This window comes from Stomoxys calcitrans, chromosome 3 (assembly GCF_963082655.1).
Source record: "Stomoxys calcitrans chromosome 3, idStoCalc2.1, whole genome shotgun sequence".
NCBI classification, from domain to species: Eukaryota; Metazoa; Arthropoda; class Insecta; order Diptera; family Muscidae; genus Stomoxys; species Stomoxys calcitrans.
Window position 1 is genome coordinate 131,846,891 of NC_081554.1, and position 18,924 is coordinate 131,865,814.

General features: G+C 39.5%; 1 protein-coding gene across 3 annotated transcripts in view; it reads right to left on the bottom strand.

Annotated features, from left to right (window-relative positions):
* Window positions 1-17,419: 17,419 nt before the first annotated feature.
* Window positions 17,420-18,924, bottom strand: part of LOC106088721 (uncharacterized) — a 28,016-nt gene continuing 26,511 nt past the window's right edge. For all 3 annotated transcript variants that reach the window (XM_013254374.2, XM_013254375.2, XM_013254376.2), the window contains exon 3: window positions 17,420-17,937. In XM_013254374.2, coding sequence (XP_013109828.1) covers window positions 17,482-17,937 — 456 coding nt within the window. In that variant the 3' untranslated portion in view covers window positions 17,420-17,481. The remainder of the gene's footprint in view (window positions 17,938-18,924) is intronic.

An 18,924-nucleotide genomic window follows, 5' to 3' on the forward strand; every position in this document is an offset into this window, starting at 1 on the left:
CTACGATCTCATTTATGGCTAGGATATGGCGAGACATACCTTAAAATGTTGGGAACATTTTAAGCTTTCATTTAAGTTCAAAAAAAGCGAAAAAATCCCCGTGGAACTTTTTTTCCAGTGAGAAACTTTTGAAGTTTAGTAAAAAAATTGGCCATTTTGGTCTTAAGATAACGGTGTTGTTTGATATCGAAATTAGCCAAATTAGCACTTAAAACTTTTCTTAATACCTCGACTTTGTGAAAGTGGAAAGAAATGATAATGCTTTGATGGCCAAAGTTTGCGAAAACTTAAAGGAAATGGGAGTATCTTTTTTGAAAAATTTTGCAATTTTTTGACAAAAAAAATATTTTTCATATTGAAAACGATGCCATTTTTAAACCGCCAAAGATATTCACGTGATTCCTTTTGTATTTTATGCACACATATGCTGGCATAATTTGTGTGAAGTATGAAGTTTATAGCTTTAAAATTGACGGAGTTATTTAAAAAACACTGAAAAAAACCAAGGCCAAATTTTCATATTTTAAAATTAAACAATTCATAACTCCTTAACAGTACACGATGGCATGGTACTTTATGCATAAGTTTTTTAGATCTTGTCAAGCTCTTTCTCTAGAGTCCTAAATCATGTAAATCGGTTGAGTAGATCAAAAGTTATGGCCCCCAGAAGCTTGGAGAAGTCAAAAGTGGTCAACTTTCACACCCTGTAGCTCACCCTGTATTAAAGATATGGACCAACAACAGCACTTTTCTGAAAGCCTATGTCCTCCTCTACAAATGTCTAGAACATTTTGTATGGCTAAAATCAACAGATAAAAAGTTGTAGACTTATTTCCAATTTTTTTGCCATTTGGCCCACTGTGCTCCGCCATGGATAGCATTTGTCGATTTCTTTGCGCGGTAACTATTTTTAGGCAATCAAAGAATAATGAATAAGAAATGTTATGCTATTGGAGCTATATCAAGTTGTAGTCTAATTCGGACTATAAATAAATTGAATGCTAAACATTGTGGAAGTCATTGTGTAACATCTCATTTCATTCGAATTAGAGTTGCTCCTTGTAGGGGCTCAAGAAGCAAAATCCGAAGATCGGTTTATATGGGAGCTGTACCAAGCTATAGATCGATTCCATATTTCACATGTATGTTGAAGGTCATGGAAGAAGCCGTTGCACAAAATTCCATTCAAATCGGACGAGTACTGCACCCTCTAGAAGCTCAAGAAGTCAAGACCCAAGACCGGTTTATATGGTAGCTAAATCAAAACATGGACCGATTTGGCCCATTTACAATCCCAAACGACCTACACATATAAAAGGTATTTGTGCGTACTTTCGAGAGACAGACGGACGGACATTGCTAGATCGACTTAAAATGTCATAACGATCAAGAATATATATACCTCATGGGGTCTTAGACGCATATTTCGAGGTATTACAAACCGAATGGCGAAATTAGTTTACCCCCATCCTATGGTGGAGTGTTACAAATATGCAACAAAAATTTTTCTCAAAATTCTTAGGAGTGAGATATCTGGAATCCATTTTAATGTCTTGTTGCATTTGATGATTTCTTTATTAAAAAATTAAATTTATGGCGATAAGCTAGCGGGTGCAATTTTATGTTAATGTAATCAAATCCACCTTTTTGGCTTAATGGTTATAAAATAAAAAATTAAAGATTTTTTTTTATTTTTTACTTCGTCAATATAAATGAATATATAAAATTTCATCCAAATTGGACAAGGAATCGAGTGTCAAGCGTAATGGGTTAAAATTTTGTCTTTAAGAATATTTATTGAAAATTGTGTTTAGTAAAAATTTTAGGCAAATTTTTCATTAAAATTTTGCCTTTACAAATAAATTACTTTAAAATTTTATATTTACATAGAAAAAATTTCATTTTGTTTTAGTTTCTGTTTGGGACAGAAAAGCATACTTTAAAACTTTAAAAATGTTTAAGCCAAATGTAGTGTCGCAAAATGTATTAAGCAGGCACAAACAATTTTATTGAAAATTTGGCTTTATAGAATAACTAGCTGACCCGGGCCCGCTCCGCTGCGCCTTCTTTTACTTTATATGGAACGAAAGTTTCCTTGGAATATTTATTTTCGACATTTAAAGATCTTTTAGTGAAATACCATGCAAACTTGACTAACAGTTTAACAATATAAGTGCCTTTATCTGAATCCCACATGATCTTTATTGGTCTACGAGTTTTAGTTTGGATGTAAGGTGTACTCCATTCTTAAAATACTTCATTTCAGCCCGATATTCTCATGATGTCTGATTTAGTGGTGTTTTCGGGGAAGAAGTGGTCCCCCAGATACTTGACCCCGAAGAATGTCAGCATCGTGCTCTTCTCTCAAATACCATTTATTTAAACCCCATATTGGCATTGGCTTAAGAGGAGTTTACAGGATGAGGTGTCCCCCAAACACATAGCCCCAAAATAGGTTATCATATTCGTTTTCTAATCTCAAATACCTTTCATTTAAGTCTCATATTTGCATGGTCGAAAAATTGTTTCCCTTTAGGGGTGTTCTGGGAAAGGGGTGATGCCCTAAATACATGGTCCTACATTTGGATATCAAATTCGTATTCTACTCCCAAATACCTTTATTTGAGCCCCATATTGCGATGGTCACTAAAAATTGCTGTTTGTGGGGTATTTGGGAAAGGGGTAGATCCCCAGAAAATTTTTCCCCAAAATTGGTATCAATTCTTGCTCTAACCCCCAATATCTTTCATTTAAGCCCCACATTGTCATGGTCGATAAATATGCCCGATTTAGGGGTGTTATGGAGAGTGGGTTGGTCCCCCAAATTCTAAGCCCTGAAAATATTTCAGCAACGTACTCTATTCTCATATATCTATATATCATTTATTTGAACCCCATATTGCCATTGCCCTTAAAATTGGATATCAAATTCGTTTTTTAATCTCATTTAAACTCCTTATTGCAAAAGTCAGCAAATATGTCCGGTTTGGGGTATTGGCCCTAAAAACTATGAATATTTAGTTCCACTCTTTTTAAGACCCAAATTGTGTTGGTGAGCAAATACGTCCTATTTTGGGGTTGTTATGGTGGTGGGATACGTTGTCTATTCCCACATACCTTTAATTTGAGCTCTATAGTTCCATAGTCGGTAAACATGATCGGCTTGGGGTGTGTTTTGGTGGATGGGCGGCCACTCAGTGAGCTAGCCTTCAAAATATATATCGGATTCGTGTTCTAGCCTAAAAACCCTCCTATTTGAAAATACTTCCTATTTGGGTGGTATTGTGGGGGTGGGTGGCCCCATAGACACTTTTCCCGAACATTGATATCAAATTCGTGCTTTACTCCCAAAGACCTTTTATTTGAGCCCCATATTGCTATGGTCGTAAATTTGTCCCCTTTGGGGGATGTTTTTGATGAGAGGCGGCCCCCAAACACTTGGACCCATATTTAGATATCAGATTCGTATTCTACATTCAAATAGCTTTTATTTAAGCCCCATATTCCCATGGTCAGTATATAAGTCCTGTTTGGGGGGTGTTTTGGGAAAGGTGTGGACCCTCAGAAACGTGGTCCCACATTTGGATGTCAGATTCAAATTTTGCTCGCAAATACCTTTCATTTGAGTCCCATATTGCCATGGTCGGTATATATGTCCGATTTAGGGGTGTTTTGGGGCTTGGGGTGGTCCCCTAGCACTTGGTCCGACAATTGGATATCAGATACTTTTTCTTATACTAAATACCTTTCATTTGAGTCCCATATTGTCGTGATTGGTCTAAATATATGTTTGGTAGGTTTTATGGTGGGGCAGCCCCCCTTGGTACCCCATCCGAAATTTTTATACCAAATTTTTATTTTTAGGAAACTATATGAGAGCACACAAAATTTCGCTTAAATCGCACCACCCATCTCCGATATCTGGCGTTTCTGTAAAGTAGGGTAAGGGGGAGGGTCCGCCCCCTTCAGATATCAAAAAATGTAGTACCCTATTTTCACCACGGGGTTATTATGCACCATCTGTGAAAATTTCAAGAAATTCTGTTCAGCCATTTCTGAGTCTATAAGGAACACACAAACATACAAACAAACAAACAAACCTACAAATAAACACAAATTGATTTTTATATATAAGATACGTGAAGGGCATCTAAGGATTTTAAATGTTAATATTGTATATGTATAATTATATAATATGAATTGTTTTTTTTTTTTTTTTTTGCTTTCCAAGTGACTAGTTTCGACATTTGCTTCCCATTGTTGACAACTATTACGATATACATGAATCAATTTTTGTATGGGAATGCTTACATTTTTGCGGCTAGTCGTTCGATGCATTCTTCGGTTAAAATGAGATACACAAACCCAAATCAGTTTTTTTCGTCTGCAGGCCGAACGAACGCTTGCGTTCGACTTCGATAAGCAGGCTATAATTATACATTTTTATTCAGTTGCTACAACAAACTACAAAAATCAATAACACATATCCTTCGGCGCACAATAGGTTGGGAGCTGTACTACATAACCTATTTAATGACGTTTTTTCCAACCGTGTGTGCAAAGACCGAAGATGTAGAAATATTAGGTTTCAATTACGTCTTTTGGATGTCAGATGTCGCTAAGAAATTTTGGCCTCATCTTTCTGTTTTATTTTAGTACCATGTAGTCGTCAGAAAGTGTCGATAATCAAAATTGGTCCAATCTTTTTAAGCAATTTGGTGAACCATTAAGCAAATATATCTATCGATTAAATTAATATTCATTGAGTTAGTCTATAATTATTTTTTAAATCATATATAATAATGGTTGCATGCCAAGAAATACAGGGCCATCTGCAAATGCAAATTTTGCCCATTAACGTTCCACTTAGGAACTGGGGCAAACTTCTCACATATCAATGAGTGCAGTCCGATTCAAGTTTAAGCTCAATGATACGTGGCTTCCTTTTTATAGCCGAGTCTGATCGGCTTGACGCAGTGCGACACCTCTTTGGAGAGAGGGCCATCTATGAGTTCGAATTATTCCTAATCCTTTTCTTCACAAGCCGTATCTTTAAAATTTGTATGCCCTTAGTGTAGCTCAAGAGTAGGGTGTACCCTCGATTACTCGTTATCCGATCAATTGATTATTCGTGACCAAATAATCGAACAATTGAAAATAAAATATTTTCGAATAATCGAATAATTCTGAATAATTTCGATTAATCGAATAATCGATTAATCGTTTGGTTTAAAAAAAGCTTAAAAACTTATGGATTGTGCCATTTTCGTTAATTTTTTTAATCATTTGGGGCCTTTTTTGGGCACAATTTCATTCGATTGGGATGAATTTTTTTGCTTTAATCATTTGTTCGTGACCTTTCGAATAATCGAATAATTGAAAATGAAATATATTCAAATAAACATATAATCGAATAATTTGAAATGCTGAATAGTTTTGATGTTATGAAAGCTTAAAAACATATGAATTGTGACATTTGTCCTAGTTTTTTTTTGATCATTTTGATTCTCATTGGGCACAAGTTCATTCGATTGGGATGAGAATATTTTGCTTTAGTTCAAAGATCAATCAAACCAGATTCATTTGTCCTATTTATAGAGATGGGCGATTGATAAATACCCAAAAGGTATTCAACAAAAAGGTGTAGAGGTCTATCAAAACCCATTGGTTCGAACTGCATCCAAATTGGATAAAAAATGCTCATTTTAGGGGCTCAGTACTCTATATCGGGAGATCGGATAAAAAATCCTCATTTTAAGGGCTCAGTACTCTATATCGGGAGATCGGCCTATATGGCAGCTATATCCAAATATGGTCCGAACTTGACGATATTCAGCAAAAAGGCGTAGAGGTCTATCAAAACCCTTTGATTCAAATTGTATCCGAATTGGATGAAAAATGCTTCTTTTATAGGCTCAATACACTATATCGGAAGATCAGTTTATATTGCAGCTATATCCACATATGGTCCGATCTAGACCACGTTTGACAGGAATGGGTAGGGGTCTGTCAGAACACACTGTGCCAAATTTCATCGATTTCGGATAATAAATGGATCTTTTATGGCTTCAAAACCCTATATCGTAAGATCGGGCGGCCGGTCTAGGGGGTAACTATATCCAAATATACTCCGAATTGGTGCATACTTCACAACAATGGGTAAGGGTCTACCAGAACTTACTGTGCCAAATTTCATCAAAATAGGATGAAAAATAACCAATTTATTGCCTCAAGACTGTAAGTCTGGAAATCGATCGTGTTCTTTGTCAGGTACAAAGAACACGAAATCATAAATAATTGTTTAGAAAATGTTTTTATACCCCAAATATCTGCAAAATTATAGATACCCAAATAAATACCCAAAAAATTTATTTATTTTTTTATTAAGAGATTATAAAGTAATAAATTACAGTATAACCTTATTACTAGCTATAGCAACTAACGCCCTAAGCTGGGAAAATTATTATAATATGACGTAATTCGGTATTAAGAGTATTGAGCAAGGAGTATTAAACAATTTTTTAGGCTAATAAAGAACATTAATAATAGAAATTTTTTCTAAAAACTATATTTCAGTGAAAAATTTTCTAAAAACAAACTATGCCCGGCCCTTTTTTTTAATCGGCTATGATAGAACATTTGTTCCACTAGCTGAACGTAGAATAGCGTTCCAAGCGCCTCCATGTTCTGTGCTCATTCTTAAATATCTAACACTAAGTTTCGGGGTGTCTCCCAGCACCTGATCTTTCCATCGGTCTTTTGGTCTTCCCGGTTTGCGTGTACCACCGTGTTTGCCTTCAAAAGACTTGACTAGCCAACGCAGCCGTTGTATTTTGATGCGTGTAACTATGCTATCGTCGCCTATATTCTCCATTAAGGCAAACTGGTTTCAAGCACTGCCTCATCTGCTTTCACAAGTAACCATGCTTCAGAACCATATAACAGCACCGGTAGTATCAGTGTCTTGTATAATGTAATCTTCGTCTGTCTGAAGTGGCCTTGTTTCTAAACTGCTTACTTAGTCCAAAGAAGCATCTGCTTGCCAGTATTATTCGTCGCTTTATCTCAAAACTGGTGTCATTCGTTTCGGTACGGCTCTAACCATAACATTAGACACAGTGAACTATTTTAAAATTTACTTTTTCATTTCAATTGTAGCGGTTGAGTGAAGCAGACGTGTTTTTATTTCGCTCCTCAAAGAAAAAAAATATATCCGTATCTCGGAATAGATACAACCTATTACGAAAACAAATTTAAAGCCTTTTGGAGTATGCTAGAAATGAACTCCAAAGACTCAACATCTGCGGTGGTGGCGTCAGACCGTAGCGTGTTATTCTCCCTCCTATGCGTGTGGGTACCTTGGCACCTGTAGTCGAGAGTATTGCTTCAAACGCACAACTAGTCGTCAGACTAATTAATGAGGAACAGACGGATAAACCAGAGGGATGCACAGTTTGTCCTCAGCCTTTAAGTAAAGGTGGTGTTTCTGACTCGAATTCAGACTGCGACTGTGTCAATGAAACAGTCATCGCAGCCGAATCGATAGATGAGGGCATCTTATGACGGCAGAAGAAAGCGATGGATGGCAGACCGAGAAAGCGATCCGGTGCACAACGAAGGAGACAGAGGAGTATGTACCGGCAGAGCAATCGGGCGAAAGTGCAGAATGCTGGAAGGGATAGAACTGACATTCTAAGCACTCCTACGGAAGCTGGAAAAAGAATCAGATCTGCCGAAGAGCATAACACTGCTAAAATACTGAAGAACAAGTAAAAGCGCGCTAAGTTCGGCCAGGCCGAATCTTATATACCCTCCACCATGGATCGCTATTGTCGAGTTTTTTCCCTGCAACTCTTCTTAGGCAAAACAGGAAATAAAAAAAGATCTGCTATTAGAGCGATATCAAGATATGGTCCGGTTTGGACCACAATTAAATTATAAGTTGGAGACCTGTGTAAAATATTAGCCAATTCGAATAAGAATTGCGCCCTTTGGGGGCTCAAGAAGTAAAATAGAGAGATCAAATTATATGGGAGCTGTATCGGGCTATAGACCGATTCAGACCATAATAAACCCGTATGTTGATTGTCATTGGAGAATCCGTCGTACAAAATTTCAGGCAAATCGGATAATAATTGCGACCTCTACAGGCTCAAGAAGTCAAGATCCCAGATCGGTTTATATGACAGCTATATCAGGTTATGAACCGATTTGAACCATACTTGGCACAGTTGTTGGATATTATAACAAACCACGTCGTGCCAAAATTCATTCAAATCGGATAAGAATTGCGCCCTCTAGAAGTTCAAGAAGTCAAGACCCAAGATCGGTTTATATGACAGCTATATCAGGTTATGGACCGATTTGAACCATACTTGGCACAGTTGTTGGATATCATAGCAAAACACGTCGGGCGAAATTTCATTCCAATCAGATAAGAATTGCGCAATCTAGAGGCTCAAGAATTCAAGACCCAAGATCGGTTTATATGGCAGCTATATCAGGTTATGAACCGATTTGAACCATACTTGGCACAGTTGTTGGATATCGTAGCAAAACATGTGCCAAAATTCATTCCAATCGGATAAAAATTGCGCACTCTAGAGGCTCAAGAAGTCAAGACCCAAGATCGGTTAATATGACAGCTATATCAGGTTATGAACCGATTTGAACCATACTTGGCACAGTTGTTGGATATCATAGCAAAACATATGCCAAAATTCATTCCAATCGGATAAAAATTGCGCCCTCTAGAGGCTCAAGAAGTCAAGACCCAAGATCGGTTTATATAACAGCTATATAAGGTTATGGACCGATTTGAACCATACTTGGCACAGTTGTTGGATATCATAACAAAACACGTCGTGCAAAATTTCATCCAATCGGATAAGAATTGCGCACTCAAGAAGTCAAGACCCAAGATCGGTTTATATGGCAGCAATATCAAAACATGGACCGATATGGCCCATTTACAATACCAACCGACCTACACTAATAAGAAGTATTTGTGCAAAATTTCAAGCGGCTAGCTTTACTCCTTCGGAAGTTAGCGTGCTTTCGACAGACACACGGACGGACGGACGGACGGACAGACGGACGGACAGACGGACGGACATGGCTAGATCGACATAAAATGTAACGACGATCAAGAATATATATACTTTATGGGGTCTCAGACGAATATTTCGAGTAGTTACAAACAGAATGACGAAATTAGTATACCCCCATCCTAGGGTGGAGGGTATAAAAAAAAGAGCTCCCCGCTTTCAAGTACTCTGAGAAAACCAAGCCAGCCATCTCGCAATGGAGACTCCAGACAGTGTCCTGCGAAGGTAGACAAAGTTGGAACAGGAAGCGCGCACGGCCCCTGAGTCTTCATGGAGGACTGTGACTTCCAAACTGCCATCACGGAAGTGGAATATGGTCACTGAGAATGGTAAGGAGCCACCCAGCTCATTGGTCCCAAGAGGAGGATATGGTTAACGATCGGATTTTTGAACATGTGTGGAACTCTGTAGAGGGTCCACCCATACAAATGATGAGCTGCGAGTTTAGAGGGGACATCTTTACGCTGCATTTTGTGCGGCGGAATGTATCGATACCGTCAAACATCTCGTCAGAGGTATTCACGCTACCTGGGAGGGCGCAAAGCTCGACCTGGTGAGAAAGATGGATATCCCAGCTCGACTTTATAAAGAGTCGGAAGACTAGACTAGGCAAAGAACCTGAAACGATGACATCAGGCAGTGCAGTGGTAGGAAAGTCAATGAGTTTAAATAACAGGGAGCAGGACCAATGATTGGGGTAATCCAGCTAAATCTCCACCGGAGCGAAACGGCTACAGACGCTCTGATGGAGAAAATCAGTAAGAGCAAGACTCATATTGCCCTAATTCAGGAGCCATGGACGACCCGGAACAAAGTTTCTGGACTGAACCATCAACTACCAATTATTCTATGCTAACACTATTTGTCATACAAATTTGAATTATATATTTTCCCCAGAGTTGTCAACGTCGGATGCAACAGTGGTAAGACAGGAAGACGGTGGAGCATACCTGGCATCATTCTATCCGCCTTTCGACTCTCTGAAACAGCCACCCACGTCGGAGCTCCAACGGCTGGTGAGGAAAGCAAAACAAACAGGAAACGAGGTACTAATAGGGTGTGACGCGAACTCTCACCACATTTCGTGGGTTAGTACCGACACTAATAAGCGGGGCCAAGCCCTGGCAGAGTTCTTGAATATTAACGCTTAATATTGGTAACACCGCTGCCTTTGTTAATAGGATTAGGGAGGAGGTATTAGATGTGACGATATGTTCGGAAAATCTAATCGATGAGGTTCAGGATTGGATTGTCTCCATGAAACACTCTTTCTCTGACCATCGCTACATTAGGTATAGAATAGCACGGCCAGCGCCGAATCCAATAAGCTTCCGTAATAAGTTGAAAACCAACTGGACGAAATTCGGAAGGCTACTCAGTAGAAGACTTGGATTGTCCAAGATTTAGATTGTCCAAGCATAGAAGACATTGACGAAAATGTCAACAGGATTACGACTGCACTGGTGGGGTCTTTCGAAGATAGTTGTCCTCTTCGGGAAAGAAAATCAGTCCAAGAAAAACCCTGGATGACCGGAGAGATTTGCAATATTGGGAAAGAGATCCGCAGACTTTTTAACATAGCACGTCGTAAAAAAGCGGAAGTTTATTGAGATGTGCATTACACACGGCTCAACGAATACAATAATATTACCAGAGCGGCAAAACGTGCCGCTGGAAGCTTTTCTGCGAACAGGTCGGTAGCGTTAATTACGACGCCAAGATAAAAAAGTTTCTCTCAAAAACCCATGTCCAAACCGAAACTTTAGTAGACGACATGGGAGTGAGAGCAGAGATAACGGAGGACATGTTGAGGCTTTTGATGAAAATCAATTTTCCACTGAATGCGAATTGACTCACGGAGATACCGGAATCTTGGAATAATGACGATGATCGAAGGTTTATAAATACGGAATTTAGGTTAAGGATTCCTCGAGGAGTTTCAAACCATTTAAGACACCCGGACCTGATGGGATATTTACTACAGAAAGAAGCAGACTATCTGGCGCCTCGTCTTGCCAAAATTTTCACAGCGTGCTTAGGACTTTCATATACTCCGAAAGCCTGATAGGAGGCAAGGGTGGTGTTTATTCTCAATCCCGGCAAGGCAAGTTGTGAGACAACAAAGGCCTACAGACTCATAAGCCTTATGTCCTTTCTACTCAAAACCATGGAACGTATTGTGGACACCACGATAAAGAGTAGGACATCCAGCGAACTGCTTAAATACAAACAGCATGCCTATGTGCATGCTGTATGCATTGACATCGAGGGGGCTTTTAATAATGTGCGGACCGACACACTGATCCAATCCTTAGATCAGTACCGGGTGGACCCTGTCCTTAGAGACTGGATAAACCACATGCTAAGGAACAGGTGGATAAATTGTGTGTCCCATGGCATAAATATAAGGGAGAAAGTGGCACAGGGCACGACACAGGGGCGCATTTTGTTGCCACTCATATGGGTGACCACAATAAATGACCTATTACAGATGCTGACTCAGGAGGGATTTGAACCCGTCTGCTATGCAGACGATGTTATAATACTTCTAAGGGGTAAGGATCCGAACGAGCTATGCAGAAAGGTCGAAAGGGTCTTGCATATGGCATATGACTGGGCTAGACCCAGAGGTCTCAATGTAAACCAAGAGAAGACTGAAATATGCCTGTTCACGAGAAAGACGAAGGTGGGCCAATTTAACGCACCACGTTTCCTCAACAAGAGGATTTCGATATCTAACAATGTCAAATACTTAGGTGTGATCTTGAACAGGAAACTGAATTGGAAGTGTCACATTCAGGAGCGTACTGAAAAGGCTCACAGATGTTGGGCACTATGTAGACGGGCCGTAGGCTCGAAATGGGGCCTGAATCCGAGAATGGCCCACTGGCTCTACAGGAACATGATTAGACCAATACTTACTTTCGCCTCAGTTGTTTGGTGGATTGCTATTGAGAAAAAGTGCAACATAAGGACCATACAACTAACTCGAGGACGTCGAGTGTGGACATATTTACCAACAGTAAAATTGCCATAAGGGCAATAACAACCAGAATGGTAAGGTCACGAGCAGTCTTGCAGTGTAAGAAGGAGATTAACGCCTTCTCTGAGGAAGGCAAAATCCGCATCATTTGGGTGCCAGGCCATAACAGAGTAAAAGGAAATGAAAGGGCAGACGATTTGGCGGTGAAGGCCAGAGGACTGCCGTCAATAAACTTGGTTAACCCGAAGCCTTTCGGGTCGACACAGTCCGAGTTAAGGGAGTGGGTGACGAATGTGTATGCAACATTGCGGAACAGCAAAACGGTCGGTAGGGCGGCGAAAATCTATGGGGGATCCAAATCGTGAGAAGACCAGGCTATTACTGAAAGGAAGCAAGAAGGAGTCAGTATAGCTATTGGTATCATAACGGGACACATAGGACTACGAGCTCACTTATGTAAAATCGGTGCTGCAAGTGATAGCATGTGTAGGGCATGCGGGGAAGATTATGAGACGTTACAGAATTTACTTTGTCATTGCCCGGCTTTCGTGTGGTGTTGAAAACAATTAAGGATTTTGTAAGTAGCACTAAATTCCTAACTTAAAATTTTCTTTTTAGAGCTTACTTTATAGTTCTTAGAGCGCACAACAAGCCGGTTAATGGCATAGGTGTATGAGAGCAGATATTAATCAGCCCCATTCCACTATGGCATTAATATCTGCACCCTCTTTTCAACCTAACCTAACTTTTCGAAATATTTTGCATTTATAGTTGCTTACTGTTTTCGGTTCATTTGCATAAAATTTTTTGGAAATAAAAGTCATTTAAAACCAATTAACCGACACAAACAATAACCTGTTGAAATCATAAAACTAGTTTAAAATGAGAGCAAAGAAAAACTTTCTTCAAAATATTGATTTAAAGCACGCGGATAAAATTCGGGCAAATCTCAAGCTTTCGTGAAACACAAGTTGTTTCTTTTGAACTTCGTTCAATGAGATCACAACACTATTCGCATAAACAACCGTTGATCAAAATCAATATGGATGCAGAAGAACTTCGTCTTTACGATACTTTGAAGCTATATTTCATACAAAAGTAGGTTAAATCAATATTTTTGTATAAAATTGTTAAAGAATATTACTTTACATTATAATATATTGTAGTTTCATGCATACTTAATGAGCATTCAAAATGCGCATTAGTATGGTAGAATATTTTCGCTGGGATATTTTAACGATCATGTATACCATATTTCATACCCCACTAACCAAAAAATTTTATATAAAACTTGCTCTAATAACGTGGTGAACTTCATACTGATATGTCCTCAAAATATATGGTTATAGGCTTCAGTAAAAAATTGCTACAAATTTTTTTTCCATGCAAACATTTTTTTTGATATTACAGATTACGATTAAGGATGTAATTTTCGGTTCCGCGAGTATTTTTGAACGAAAAGTTGTGTTTTTTAAACAGTTTATAAAAAAATTTATAGGAAATTTCCATACCTAAGCGTATACGATCTTGGAGCAAGGGGCTCGCCACAACTAGGGATTCATGTGCAATCCCACAAAATCCATGCGGTTGGGGCGCTGGGTCAGTAATCCGCCCCCAGAAAACTTTGAGAACTACTATGAGAAACAAAGGAATAGTTAAAAACAGACCCCCCCCCAACGTTTACGACCCACGCAAACGTCACTACAACACCAAACGGTGACGAACTATCCTATAGCTGCCATAACACGAGGCAAGAATTTGGCTGTGGATTTGTGTCTAAGCGGAGACTGAAACATCTCGTCCCAGCTTTACTCCGGTGGATGACAGGCTAGCCACAATCCGCATAAAAGCCAAATTCTTCATCATCAGCCTTATTTGTGCCCATGCCCAGACGGAAGACAAAGACGAGCAGACCAAGGATATTTTCTACGAGCGCCTAGAGAGAGAATATGACCGCTGCCCCGCCCATGATATATAAATCGTTCCGGGAGATTTTAATGTGAAAATAGGGAAGGAAGGCACTTTTGGTCCAACAGTCGGAAAGTTTAGCCTCCACGAGATTCCAGTAATGGGTTGAGGCTTATAGATTTCGCCGTAGCATAAAACATGGTAGATAGTAGCAACAGCTGCAAACACAACTGATGGCAGCTGCATACAGCACTCGACTGACCAAACAGCTTGATGAAAGTACTCCTTGTTCGGATTATATAATGGCGCAGTGGCAAACTATTGCTCACTCTATGGTAAATGCCGCGAAATTCGTACTTCGGTACCGGAAGCCTCCTCCAAGAAACCCATAGCACGACCCAGAGTACCAAGAAAACGGCATATAGAGCAACCCTGCAATCATTAGCAACGCGCCAGATGAAGGAGAGGTATCGGGAGAAAAGGAGAGAGAAGAAACGTCTATTCCGCTGAAAGAAAAAGGAAATGGAAAGACGTGAGTGTGAGCGAATTGAGATGTACAGGAGTCAGAATGAAGTCCGGAAATTCTACCAAAAAATTAAGCATCAAACCGATGGCTTTGGTGCAGGCACAACCTCCTGCAGAGACAAAGAAGGAAATCTGGTAACTGACACAGATAACATGCTGACGATATGGTTCCATGTTGAGGTTCCAATCATTGGGCATGCGTTCTTCTAGCCAGATTATCCGCGTGTAGCCTCCGGTCTTAAATAGTTCAACGGGTAACCCGTCGGCTCCTTATGCCTTGTCTGGTCACTGCTACCTGGACCTCATACTGACTAGGAGGTAAACATTCTATACCATCATCATTGATTGGTTCTGCGGTATCCTCTTCGCCGCCAACGTCGGACACTAGAAGTTGGGTAAAATGTTCTTTCCATATACTCCGCATGTTATCTGTGTCAGTTGCCAGATTTCCTTCTTTGTGTCTGCAGGAGGATGTGCCTGTACCAAAGCTATTGGTTTGGTACTTAATTCTTTGGTAAAATATCCGGACTTCGTTCTGACTCCTCTACATGTCTCACGCCATTCCATTTCCTTTTTATACCCTCCACCATAGGATGGGGGGCATACTAATTTCGTCATTCTGTTTGTAACTACTCGAAATATATGTCTGAGACCCCATAAAGTATATTTATTCTTGATCGTCGCGACATTTTATGTCGATCTAGCCATGTAGGTCCGTCTGTCCGTTCGTCTGTCTGTCGAAAGCACGCTAACTTCCGAAGGAGTAAAGCTAGCCGCTTGACATTCTGCACAAATACTTCTCATTAGTGTAGGTCGGTTGGTATTGTAAATGGGCCATATCGGTCCATGTTTTGATATAGCTGCCATATAAATCGATCTTGGGTCTTGACGTCTTGAGCCTCTAGAGAGCGCAATTCTTATCGGATTGGAATGAAATTTTGCACATAGTGTTTTGATACAACTTCCAACAACTGTGCCAAGTGTGGTTCTAATCGGCCAATTCTTATCCGATTTGAATGAACTTTTGCACGAAGTATTTCGTTATGATATCCAACAACTGTGCCAAGTATGGTTCAAATCGGTTCATAACCTGATATAGCTGTCATATAAACCGATTTGGTTCAAATCGGTTCATAACCTGATATAGCTGTCATATAAACAGATCTGGGGATTTGATTTCTTGAGCTTCTAGAGGGCGCAATTCCTATCCGATTTGGCTGAAATTTTGCATGACGTATTTTATTTTTACTTTCAACAACTGTGTCAAATAAGGTTCAAATCGGTTCATAACCTGATATAGCTGCCATATAAACCGATCTGGGATCTTGACTTCTTGACCCCTGGAGGTCGCAATTATTATCCGATATGCCTGAAATTTTGTACGATGGATCCTCTCATGACCATCAATAAACGTGTTTATTATGGTCAGAATCGGTCTATAGCCCGATACAGATCCCATATAAATCGTTCTCTCTATTTTACTTCGTGAGCCCCAATGGGCGCAATTCTTATACGAATTGGCTGAAATTTTACACAGGTCTCCAACATATAATTTAATTGTGGTCCGAACCGGACCATATCTTGATATCGTTTTAATAGCAGAGCAACTCTTTTCTTATATCCTTTTTTGCCTAAGAAGAGATGCCGGGAAAAGAACTCGACAAATGCGATCCATGGTGGAGGGTATATAAGATTCGGCCCGGCCGAACTAAGCACGCTTTTACTTGTTACTATTCCTTTGTTTCTCATAGTAGTTCTCAGTTTTCCGGGGCGGGTTACTGGCCCAGCGCCCTAACCGCATGGGTTTTGTGGGATTGCACACGTATCCCTCGTTGTGGCGAGCCGCTTGCTCCAAGATCCGACGCTCGCCGCCAGCCGCCCCTAACCTGGGAACAGACGCTGATGTTGGGCATTGGTTATTTGAAGGCGCGAATAACGAAATTTTGCACTACGTGTTTTGTTATGATATCCAACAACTGTGCCAAGTATGGTTCAAATCGGTTCATAACCTGATATAGCTGTCATATAAACTGATCTGGGATCTTGACTTCTTGAGTCGCTAGAGGTCGCAATTATTATCCGATTTGGCTGAAATTTTACACATTTTGTTCCGTTATGACTTCCAACAACTGTGCCACATACGGTCTAAGTCGGTCTATAACCAAATATAGCTCCCATATAAACCGGTCTTTCCAACAGCCTTGTTCGGTTCCTAGAAGCTTAAATTTTTGCTGGTTTGACAGAAGTTTGGTATGTAGAATAAAATTAAGCCCTTCAACTAAATTTATTTTACATAAATTTTTAAGCAAAATCCATGGTGGTGGGTTCCCAAGTAAAATAATTTATAATAATAATAATAATTTTGTACGACGGATCCTCTCATGACCATCAACATACGTGTTTATTATGGTCTGAATCTGTCTAGCCCGACACAGATCCCATATAAATCGATCGCTCTATTTTATTTCTTGAGCCCCCAAAGGGCGCAATTCTTATTCGAATTGGCAGGTCTCCAACATATAATGTAATTGTGGTCCAAACAGGACCATATCTTGATATCGCTCTAATAGCAGAGCAAATCTTTTCTTATATCCTTTTTTTGCCGGGAAAAGAACTCTACAAATGCGATCCATGGTGGAGGGTATAAAAGATTCGGCCTGGCCGAACTTAGCACGCTTTTACTTGTTATATATAATTTTGGATTAATTTTTTATAACGGAACACGGTCTATAGCCTGATATTGCTCCCATATAAACGGGTCTCTCCAACAGCCTTGTTCAGTTCCTAGAAGCTTTAATTTTTGCTGGTTTGACAGAAGTTTGGTATGTAGAATAAAATTAAGCTCTTCAACTAAATTTATTTTACATAAATTTTTAGCGAAATCCATTGTGGTGGGTTCCTAAATAAAATAATTTATTTTTGATTACTTCATAATTATAAGGTTATAATTAGATCTTACTAAATTGTATTAGGCTCTGTAATATTTTGAAATAGTTTAATAGTTGATGGTTTTGGTTCACCCGAGCACAGTTGTGAAAGGATAAAATACTTTTGTTGCCAAGTAAGTAATTTTGATATACCCGGCCCAGCTAGAAAATTTTCAGTTGAAATTTTGGCAAAATCGACGCAAGCAATGAGGCGTTCCAATAATTCCGGCTTTCTCTCTTCGCTGATTAGTGCAACGGCTTCTTGACCAAATAGCGCTTTGCTAATCACAGGATAATGACCCGCTTCTTTTAGAGGTTGTGGTATTAAATTATGTTGTGTCAAATATTTTTCTATTGCATTAAACAAAGCCAAATGATCTGTATTCTCCGAGTTTGTTTCTATGTAGAGCTGAGTGTATTCCATAAAATGTATTTTATTTAGTTCGTTAATCTCTGCAATCAGTGGATATAAGCGTGACTTGAGTTTCTGAAAGAGAAAATTCAAATCAAATTAAACCAAGTAAGTACCGTCTAAACCTAGCAAAGTCAAATAAGTGGAAAAAAGTTGAAAAACAATGTTATGTTATTAACTAGCTGGATTGGGCCCGCTCCGCTGCGCCCTTTTTCAATCTCTTATTTTATCTGAGCCCTATAATGGCACTGTCAGGGAAAAAGTCCTGTTTGGGGGTGCTGGTACGGCCTCTCAGATACTTCGTCCCAATGTGGTTATCATATTGGTGCTCTACTCCCAAATTTTTTCATTTGAGCTTAATATAGCTTTGATCGTTAAGTATGTCCGGTATGGGGTATTTTGGGGGATGAGGTGGACCGCCATGTATCGGATTCGTGCTATGTCTCAAATACCTTTCGTTTAAGCCCCATATTGTCACTATTGGTTTAAATTTCCATTTGGCGGGCTTTTGAGGCGGGATAACCGCCCTAGACATCCCACCATTCGTAAGTATACCAAATTTCTGTTTTGAGTTATTATAAACAGACTAAATTTCGCATAAATTACCCCACCCATCTCCGAGGTCTGGGGTTTTTAAAAATATGGTAAGGGGAGGATCCGCACATTAAAGTTAGGATGTTAGATCTACTGCATTCTCTTGGTTTCGGTGGTGGATCAGATTCATTCTCCCAAAAACCATATGTAAGTAACGTATTGCTATACTCGTTATATATGTGTGGTTCAGGGGGAGTTTATGAGATGAGTCGTACCTGAAACACTTGACCATAAAAAAATATTAGATTTAAGCCCTTTTTGCCATAATCAACAAATATGTCCAGTTTGAGGTTTACGTAGGGTGGGGCGACCACCCACGCACTTAGCCCTAAAAAAATTTCAGCACCGTGCTCTAAATGTTAAATTTCTTTTATTTGAGCCACAATTGCGGAGTTTATGGGGTGAGACTACCCTCAAACAGTTGGACTCAAAATTGGGTATCAAATTCGTTTTCTACTATCGAATACC